This window comes from Nicotiana attenuata, chromosome 9 (genome assembly GCF_001879085.1).
Source record: "Nicotiana attenuata strain UT chromosome 9, NIATTr2, whole genome shotgun sequence".
Taxonomy (NCBI): domain Eukaryota; kingdom Viridiplantae; phylum Streptophyta; class Magnoliopsida; order Solanales; family Solanaceae; genus Nicotiana; species Nicotiana attenuata.
Window position 1 is genome coordinate 15,256,647 of NC_031997.1, and position 10,672 is coordinate 15,267,318.

Here is a 10,672-nt window from a genome sequence, read left to right on the forward strand (position 1 = left end):
GGGTGGGTGGTGGGGTGGTGACGAAAAAAAAAACTTTTTTGAAGAGAGGGCATGGGGTGGGGTTAGGTAGGTGGGTGTGGGTGGGTTGCTGAGGGTAAAGAATAGGGTGGGTAAGCTTGAGAAGGAGTTTAGAAAAATATTTTTCCATTCTCTTGATAGGGAAAATATTTTCCTCCAATTGGAGGAAAATGAGTTGATGAGGAAAATGTTTTCCAAAACATTTAAGCCAACCAAATATGAGAAAATTGGAAAATATTTTCCGAAAAATGTTTTCCTTCATACCAAACACACCCTTAGTGTTAGGTAGAAATCCAAATCAAGAAGAGATATGTTCTTTCAGATAAATGTTATGTCATTGACACAAGTGCAAGATTGTGCATACAGACAGCCACAGTTTCACCTGAAATATCACAGCAATTGCATCTGCTTTGCTAAAACTATGCTTCTTTCCCAATTGTATATGGCTAAAAATTTCAAGTAATTTCCAATAATGCACAACAACACAAATATGATTTAATACCAACTATCTATAAGCTATTAAAGGTTGTCCTGACAACAACTTAAACCTGAAACGTGCCATCTAAAGCAGTTTTTGAATCACCTTTGTCGTTACACTAAAAGGTTTTCTTATGTCAAGTGACTTTAAAAATATATATATTTGTACGGAAATTTATTACTCTGTTTGCACACTATAATTTCAGGACGAATTGAATCCTCTTCGTAACACACGGCTTCGCCACTAGCCATGCCATATGTAAAAAAGAGCAGCCCAGCACACTAAGCTACTGCTATGCACGGGGTACGGAGAAGGGCCGGACCACAAGGGTCAATTGTACGCAACTCAAACCAGTCACCCGGCCCTACCATATGTATCCCTCTAAATACTTTGTGGCACTCTTCATAAATAATCGCCAACTACTTGTTTCATCTATGTATTTAATGCCATAATTAATCCTGCTAAGCTAACTACAAACCACTATTAATAACTATATCAGCATTTTAAAGAAAAAATGGGGCCAAAAAGTCTTAGCAAAAACAAGATTAATGAATTAATGTCACAAAATCTTACAGTTGGAGAGTGATTTTGATTGTAATTTTGATCATTGCTGGGGGCTGAGCTGCCTGTATTTGCATTACTTGTAGTTGACGAAACGAGCTCTTCCTCATTTCCAAGACTAACTCTTGACAAATCCCTTTTATTCTGTTTCCTATTCTCTCTTATTTTTGAGAAATCCAGTGAGTAGTCTGGCAATGCACCTTTTTGATCCCAGTCACCAAACTGTGGTACAGATAACCATGGTGCAGTCTTCTGTAAAATAAACAAGATTTACGTAAATGAGTCGCAGTGGCGGATCCAACCATGGGTTCGCGGGTTTTGCAGAACCCGGTGCTTATATACACGTGCAAAAAATAAGTATAGATTGAGTTAAATATGCATTTAAAAAATCCAATCTCTTAACTCAGAACCCACAATGTCTAAATTATGAGTTTGGCACTTAAACATAGGGTAGGGTAACTCAGTGCACGAATCATTCCGTATTTACGCAAGGTCCGGGGAAGGGCCGCACCCCAAGGAGATGTCATGTAGACAGCCTAGCATGATGCAAGCACAGTGGCTGATTCCACGACTTGAACTCATGACCTATAGATTACACGGAGACAACTTTAATGTTGCTCCAAAGCTCCCTTTCTGACACTTAAATTCAGTGTGCAGTATTTATTCAGATACTCCTATATACTATTCTTACCTAAAAGCAAGTTATTTCATATTCTTTAGAAGGTCCAAGTCCAGTTTAGTATTCAAATTCATCACACTAAATATACAGAGCTAATCAAGTCACTGATTTCATTACCCAAATTTTTTTTCTTTTAGGAATATAAAAGTAGACTCGTGTATTAACAATCATAAATTTATTAATGAAATATTAACTAATATATATATATATATATATATATATATATATNGTCACCATGCCTATACACCGTACTCAACATTTAGCAATTAGCAAATAATACTCTAATCCTATTCCCTCAAGCCAAAGTTAGATCAAACACTTACCTCGAATGCTCCAAACTCAACTCAAGCCTCTAGTATAGCTTTACCCCTCGAAATCGGCTCCAACTCAGTCAAATCTATGAAATAATGACTTAAAAATATTAATAATAGCTAACAAAGTAAACCCAATGCTTAAATATGAATTCTAAGCTTTCATCCCAAAGTTCCAAAAATCGACCCCGGGCCCGCTTGGTCAAAACACGAGGTTCGAACCAATTCCATGTTACCCATTTCCCCACGAGCCCGGATATACAATTTGTTTTCAAATTCGACCCCAAAACGAGGTCTAAATCCAAGAAAATTAAAAAGCCCTAATTCTACCCTTTTCCCCAATTCTTACCATGAACTACATGATTTAGGTCTAGGAATTTGGTAAATAATGATAGAAAATGAAGAAAACGAGTTAGATAATACTTACCCAAGAAGTTTTGGTGAAGGATAGCTCTAAAAATCGCCTATGTGCTGTAGAGAAGATGAACTCGTGTGTTTTGGGTGAAAAATCCCGTTACTGGTCTGTTCTTAGGCTTTATAAATAACTGGGCGAATTTGCCCTACGCGATCGCGGAAACAGGGATGCGATCGCGAAAGGTCCCACTGACTGGTCATCGCGATCGCGTGGATGGTAACGCGAACGCGTAGAAGAAATACTGGGGGTCCAAAAGTTTGGTCTATGCGAACGCGAGTCTACTGGAGCAAACGCATTGAAGGAAATGCTGAAACTATGCGATCACGTGACCGAGTACGCGAACGCGGAAGAGGAAAAAGCCAAAGGAACGCGAACGCGGGCTGAAGGTTGCGATCGCGAAGGAGGGAACAACTGTGCCAATATTGCAGATTTTCTGCAACTTTCTCTAAGGCCAAAAACATCCCGAACCACCTCCGAATCACTCCCGAGCCCTCGAGGCTCCTAACCAAACACACACACTAACTCAACAACCTCATACGAACTTAATCGAGCGATCAAATCGCCAAAACAACATCAAAATCAATGAATCAACCCTCAAAATCATCATTTTTCATTCTAACTTCATAAACTTCAAATTTTAGACATTTAGGTCCGAAACACGTCAAATGACGTCCGATTTCGACCAAATTTCACAGGAAGCGCTTAAACCATATATAAGACTTGTATCGGGCGTCGCAACCAAAATACGAGCCCGATACCACAGCCTTTTAATCAATTTTCATTTCCATTTTCCTTAATAATTTCAGAAAAATAATTTTTAGGGAAAAATTCTTTTCTCGGGCTCTAGACCTCGGAATTAGACTCCAGGCATATGCCCGAGTCCCATATTTTTCTACAGACCCTCCGGGACCGTCAAATCACGGGTCCGGGTCCGTTTACCAAAAATGTTGACCAAAGTCAACTTTAATCATTTTAAAGCCAAATTTTAAAATTTTCACAGAATTTAACATATAATCTTTCCGGCTACACGCCCGGACTGCGCACGAAAATCGAGGCAAGTAAAAAAAATGAGGTTTTCGAGGCCTTGGAAGCGCGGAATGAAAGAGAAAACAGGTGATGACCCTTTGGGTCGTCACAAGTAGATACTTCTATATTCAGTTTCTTCAACATACAATACATATATATATATATATATATATATATATATATATATATATATATATATACATATATAGTCCAGCTGGAAGGCAACAACTGCTAAGTACTACTACCATATTTTTCTTTGCTACCTTTTCCACTTTCAAACATTTTGTGTGATTAGCTTACAATTCAAAGTCTAAATTTGACTAAATATGAGTCAACATTCTACCACACAAAAAAAATTCAAAAATACAAAAATCTAGATTTAAATGGAAGAAAAGAAATTAGAAAATTCTAGTCATGACGCGCCCATAACTCCTCAGGAGTGAAAAGAGAACTTTGACTAATTACACCTATCAATTATCAACCACAACTTCTTCACACAATAATACTAGATGATTAAAGTTGACCATATTGATGAAATTCTTGAATAAACTTGGTAAAGTTGAACTGCAGTCGACAGCTCGTTCTTGACAGATCCGATCGAATGTTCATAATCAGGAGTAAAAGGATTCAAACCCTCGATTCGGCTGTTTTCCAAGATAGAACATGAGGGATAATCAAACAAAAAACAACTGCTTTTGCACAGTAACACATGCAGATGAGACATAATTACTACAAGTAAATAGCCCGGGAACTTTGGTCTAGTGGTAAAAGTCAGAGTTAAATTGAATTCTGTCACAGATAAAAGTTTAATATTTAAGTGATGAAGAGTAAAGAGACGCCCAATTATTCACTGAATTTCGAACCATAAGTCACTAACCTCGCAGATTTCTCGAAAGAGACCTAATGATTAGCAGAACAAAAGCAAGGGCGAGGAAGTTACGAGCTGCCCAACCCGAGCTGCCCAACCCAGTAGCTTTTGCTCAAACCGTATATTTGTCTTAAGAAATTCATTAAACTTATACAAATATTAAATTTAAAACCTAATTATCAAAACTTGAAATCATTGTTCGAAAATTCAGAAACCCGTAAAATTGAAATCATAGCTCAGCCTCTAAACAAAAATATCTATAAATTTGTATGGGATATTGTTGTTCAAGTTGAATGTATAGATACAAGCAGAACATACACGTACAGAAACATCAAAGAAAGGTACTTCAGCAAAACACAAGAGACAGTTCTAAATATAAATTCCCACCAAATTTAAAAATAAAATAAAATAGCAAGAAAATAAGCAAAAGCATATATGAAGATAGATTTCTTTGTTACCTCTTTGCTATCTTCCATTGCAAACCAGAGTTTGGATTAAGTAATCTGAAGTTACTAATATGAAAAGGGAAAGAAGTAAAGCAGTAATTGGTGTGGTGTAGGGAAGTTGACAGAAACAGGGGAAGGGACTTTCCTGATTGATGTGTTGTACATTGGATAGCTCGTTATCAAGAAGAAAGATCGCATATATAATATGGGTTTTAACCCCGCCAAAAATTATTTATATTCAGTAGAAAAAGAAGTGTATATATATATATATATATATCAAGAATGGTTATACACTGTAATTTTTTATATTATTACTCCTTCCGTTTCAAATTAAATGAGGTAGTTTGACTCGGCACGGAGTTTAAGGAAAAAAAGAAAGACTTTTGAAATTTGTGGTATTAAAAGCTTAAGGGGTAAAAATTTGTGGGACCATGACTTTTGTGTGATTATAAAAGCTTCTCATTAGGGGTAAAATAGGTAAAATGAGGAATTTAAAGTTGAATTATTTCCAAAGTTAGAAATGTGTCATTTATTTTGGAACAGACTAAAAAGGAAAGTACCTCATTTAATATGAAACGGAGGGAGTATTATTTTTATTAAAAGAAATGAAAGAGAACAAGTAGGGCCTTTGGTTACGTCTAAATACTAAATTGCTATTGGATTTTAAATTCGAAAACAAAAGGTCTTTACGAATTGCACTTTGGCCTTTTCGTCCCCTTTACTTTTTCATGCTGCACTGGCTCGAACTATGCAAAGCTCAACGTTAGCTGTCTGAGTCTTTGACACGTTTTCTTTTTGTGTTTAAATTGTGGGGAGTATGCGTTAACGCTAGTTGGTGTAAAAGTTTATTTATATTATCAGGTTAAATTATCGTAAATTTTGATAGAAATATTAAAATTTAAATTTTATATATACCGATTTACCTATAATATTTCCTATCATAAAAAGTTACTATAGTAATTATTTTTATTCAATTTGATTGGTAATTATCAAGAATTTTGACTTTATGCAGACGAGTTGCATCCTGAAATTCATATTGAGGAGTATGGGTTTTTGGGTTAGTTTATCCGGGATCGCGATCCTTTGTTTCGATCAATGCATAACGTGTGTCGCCCAAACACATAAGGGGCATGATGACTTTGGTGACTTAAATCATCATTAAGCAAAGAATAGAATATGCATATAAAAGTCTCAATTTTAATTAAATTAAATAGATATAAAAGGAAAGGAAGAAGGAAAAAAGGTGTACTTAAATTCAATACATATTGTTTGGAAGTAATGGATGGAGATTCTACAACAAAGGGAAACGTGGGGTTCATGCATGGGAAGAATATCCACTTTTGAACATTTGTCAAATAGTTGGCTATTCCTAGTAGAAAGAATAGCAAAAGCAGAATTCAGTTGATGTAATTTTCTCCTCAAAAATATCCTCATAAACAAAACTATTTTCGCTTTCAACATCAAATAGCATGGAAAGATTTAGAAAAGTAAGTATACTTCTTATCTTTTGGTTTGTCACATTTTCCTTTGCAACTATTCACACATATGGGGATGCTACACAAAAGAACGTCCAGCAACAAGAAACCTATTCTACTCTTGTAACATCGTCGTTGCGTTATTGGGATAATGTCAAGTCGTATATCAATCAACTCCAACTTAAGTTTTTTCCTCCTGATTTAGAGTAAGCTCTCTATCCCCCCCCCCCCCCCCCCGAACTCTCTTTTTTCCTTTTTCATTTCTCTGTTGTTACATTCTTGAATTTGGTATTCTATGTGTTCCACCGTTTCAGGATATCGGAAAATGCTTAGGGGTCGTTTGGTTGGAAACAAGTTATTTCAGGATTAATTATTCCGGAATTATTATCGCACCCTCTCATAGGGATAAAAATAACACTATAATATCGGGATAACTAATCCTAGCATTAGTGATACCGCAATTTTATCTCAACCAAACGTGGGATAAGTAACTCATTTTAAATTTATTCCCGAGATTAATTGTTCCTTATCCCTCGTAACAAACGAGCCCTTGCTCTACAAGTTGTTTCGACCAAAATATATTAACTTAATTATTACAAGGTTATGTGATTAAATACATCGAGAATGTATCTTGATCAACCATGGTAAGATGATAGAAGTTTATATGATAAATATGTAATAGATCTTTGTTGATTTGATGTAAACATTTAGTGTGGCGAACTGGCGAAGATGTGTTTGTCTTTGTAAGATTTTGTTCTTCTTGAGAATGATAATATAGAGATTGTTGTATTTGGTAGTTATACTGTTATTTCTCCATTATCATGTTCAATTTTGTACTGGAACATATCATAAAAACTAATTTTACGGTTTAATACGATGATAATTTTATTTATTTAATAATTACTTACTTTATCTGTAACAACCTTGCATTAGAACACAATATATTTTTTCTCATTTGTAATAAAGTGAGTTTGGGGGCTAACTAAATAAAATGGTCAGTTTCAGGAGCAAAGAGGTTGCTTATGCTGATGGTGGTGCCACGGAGAGGGTGAAAGAGGCTGCCCAGAAAAGCTTTGGGAAGAGCAAAGAAACTGTTGAGGAAACCGCCAAATCGGCCGCTAAGGTGGTGGAACAGACAGTGCATAAAACAGTTGAGAAAGTGAGAGGAAGTGCGTCTTCTGGACATGATCGTGACGAGCTCTGAGAAATCTCTACTCCTAAAACAGGAAAAGAAAATCAGTCCTCTTGAGCCTATGAATGATAGCTATTGTATCCCTCTTGTAGTGTACTCTTTTTTAGTTAGCTAACCTTGATATCTTTTAGCTTAATTGTTGTTATATATATATATCCCAAGGGAATTGTTGCATGGTTGGGGACTTGGGGTATAATAGTAACATTGTGGAGATTTTAGATGTATATTAATTTGACGTTGCGGTAAGAATTCATAAACTTTAAATCCTGGACCCGATTCTAAATTTTCGGGTTCATAACTTGGTGATACATGCATATGCCTCGAGTTTGGATGTGTACCAAAGTAATTACCTAGAACCTATACTGTGTAAGTTGTATCAAACTATTTGGTGGAATAGTCGAGTGAGCATAAGCTAACGCGGGAAGTATCATCATAAAAGAATTTCGGTTTTGAGAAGTGCTTTTCTCAAAAATACTTTTAAAAAAGTGCTTTTGGTAAGAAGTAGTTTGTGTTTGGCTAATTAATTAGAAAAACACTTTTGAGCAGTAATTAGTGTTTGGCCAAACTTTTGAAAACTACTTTTAAGTGTAATTTTCTCAAAAGTGCTTCTCAGAAAGTGCTTTTGGAGAGAAGCTACTTTTTTCTGCTTCTCCAAATTGCTTCTGCTTCTCCTCAAAAGCACTTTTTTCCTTCCAAAAGCTTGGCCAAACACCTCAAATTTTGGCCAAAAGGTACACCTCAAATTTTGGCCAAAAGCACCTTTTGGCCAAAAAAGCACTTTTGACCCAAAAAAAAGCTTGGCCAAACAGGCTATAAATCAGCTATTGTAAGACAGTACTTAAAAGCTGCTATAGTATTAAGGAGATCTTATCTAATTTAGAGAATATTATAGCCTGTTTGGCCAAACTTCTTTTGAGGCAGAAGCACTTTTTTTGGTCAAAAGTGCTTTTTTTCTAAAATTAAGGTGTTTGGCCAAGCTTTTGAAAGGAAAAAAAAGTGCTTCTGAGGAGAAGCAGAAAAAAGTAGCTTTTTCCAAAGCAGACTTTTTTGAAAAGCACTTTTGAGAAAAATACACTTAAAAGCAGTTTTTTAAAGCTTGGCCAAACACTAATTGCTGCTCAGAAGTACTTTTGAAATCCATTTGCCAAACACAAACTGCTTCTCACCAAAAGTACTTTTGAGAAAAGCACTTTTGAATAATGCACTTCTCAAAATAAGCTGATTTTTGCAGCTTGGCCAAACGGGGCAACTGATGTTTTAAGCGTCAATACCACACAGGAGGGGGAGGGGTGATTTGTGTGGTACCAAATTTTTGCTTAAGTTTTTTATAGAAGGACCTGGTTCTTCTATGTGTTCCAACTACTACTGTTTGCGGAATAATAAATACAGAAAATAAAGGACACGAAGATTTTTACGTGGAAAACACTTGGCACAAAAGGTGAAAAAACAACGACCTACTACTCAGTAGGATTTTCCCAAACTTCCACTAAAATCACTGAGCCAAAACAGCATTTACAAAACTCTTTGTAATCCTAAGGATTAACTCTAATCTCGTTGTGGTACACAGCCTCAACTGTTGCGACAACTTCAAGTTAGCTATAACTTGAACACTCTAGGTACCTAATACAATTGCTTCTATGAAAGCTGAAAGGTACAATTTTAAACTACCTACTACAATTGAACTAGAATAAAAGATAGACACAATGTAACTGGTTCTTCTATCTCGTTCAAGTAGCTTCAGGAGTGCACACTCAAATCATACATAAATTGCTTGCAAAATCGTCTTGCTCTTTTGCTCTCAATTTAGTTTAACTTCTGCGTATGTGCATTGCTTGTAAAAGAGAACAACACTAACATTTAATAGGTTAGTAATCAGAGTTGATTGGGACTCAATTGCTGCTCTTCTATCGTGGAAGAGTTCATGATGATCTCAAACTCTAACACTATCTTCATCCTAGATTGTGTTCTCTTCATATAAGGAGACTTTCTCCCCTTATCTAATATGCAACCTTTTCGATCAGATCAGGAGATATTGCTGCTTGTTCAGTAGGACTTATCTCCTTTACGTGCATCTCACATGCATGGATTGATCATGACTGTGCTTCACAAGATGGACATGGTCCATGACTGAGTTCTTCTGTCATTCTTCAAAACTTCACCTATTCTTGGGCCAACAAATTCCCCCTTTTTGATGATGACAAACCCTGTAAGAACTCAGCTTAACCATCAATACTAAACTTAGAAAATTCACTTATCATCAAGGACCAGGTTAATTAGGTTATAAATATCACTTATTTCAGAATGTGTAAAGCACAATGTCTCTTCCCCCTTTTGGCATCATCGAAAAGTTGCATACAAAGTGTGATTCCTAGATTTTAATAAATACTCATGGCCACTGGGGCAACTGCAAGTGCAATCATCAGTAATCAAGCAAACATTTTTAAACTATCAAGGACATATTAATCATTGAACAAGAGCAAGACAGTAGTTATCATTGACAGAGATATGTTGCCACCAACAATCCACAAAAAGAAAGAAAAACATCCAAACCATGAGCAAAAACAAAAGATAGAAAAATCCCTAATCTGGGTCACTGAGGTACTAAACAAGTTCAGGAGACAAAAGCTAGGAGTCCTAAGGCTTGGAGGAACTAGAGGGTTGGGTTTGAGTTTGGAGAAGATTCAGCATGTTCTGAAGAATTCCATCATCCTTCTCCTTTTCTTTGGCAAGCTCAGTTCTGAGACCATCCCTCTCAGATTCCACTTCAATCACACGAGCCTTGATCCTAGCTATTTCAGCATCCTTGGCTGCACATTCCTGAACCAGAGCCCTAACTTTGCTATTGATGGGTGTCTTCTGGGATGAACCAGGTTCATTTGGGATGGCATTGACTGGATAATCACAAGCAAGAAGAGTATTGATGCCAAAGTGTTCCTTGCTCGAGGCCATTTCCCATTTCTTCAGAGGCACATTTAGCCTGTCCAGAACTGTGGTTAGAATAAAGCCATATGGAGTAGCATGAGCCTTGGAGCCATTTATGACCCTGTCTAGCAGCTTGATAATGAAGGCAGGCCAGTTGATTTGCTTTCCTCTCTCCAGGCACTCCATAAGAACTAGATCCATGTAATTAGCGATGTGCCTTCTCTCCTGTCTGGGCAATAGACAGTTGTTGACAAATTCAAACAAGACCTTGTGCTCAGGCC

At 36.4% G+C, this 10,672-nt stretch overlaps 2 protein-coding genes across 2 annotated transcripts in view; one reads left to right on the forward strand and one right to left on the reverse strand.

Moving 5' to 3' along the window:
• LOC109232087 overlaps positions 1–4,992 on the reverse strand; it is a 13,084-nt gene extending 8,092 nt beyond the window's left edge. Inside the window, exons 1-2 of the mRNA XM_019397748.1 lie at positions 4,815–4,992; positions 1,070–1,309 (exon numbers count right to left, since the gene is read on the reverse strand). Of these exons, the coding sequence (XP_019253293.1) occupies positions 1,070–1,309; positions 4,815–4,832 (258 nt within the window). The 5' untranslated portion in view covers positions 4,833–4,992. The remainder of the gene's footprint in view (positions 1–1,069; positions 1,310–4,814) is intronic.
• On the forward strand, positions 6,146–7,735 carry LOC109232745. Its single transcript, XM_019398485.1, has 2 exons — positions 6,146–6,483; positions 7,277–7,735. The coding sequence occupies exons 1-2, from the start codon at positions 6,272–6,274 to the stop codon at positions 7,479–7,481; spliced, it is 417 nt and encodes a 138-aa protein (XP_019254030.1). The 5' UTR covers positions 6,146–6,271; the 3' UTR covers positions 7,482–7,735.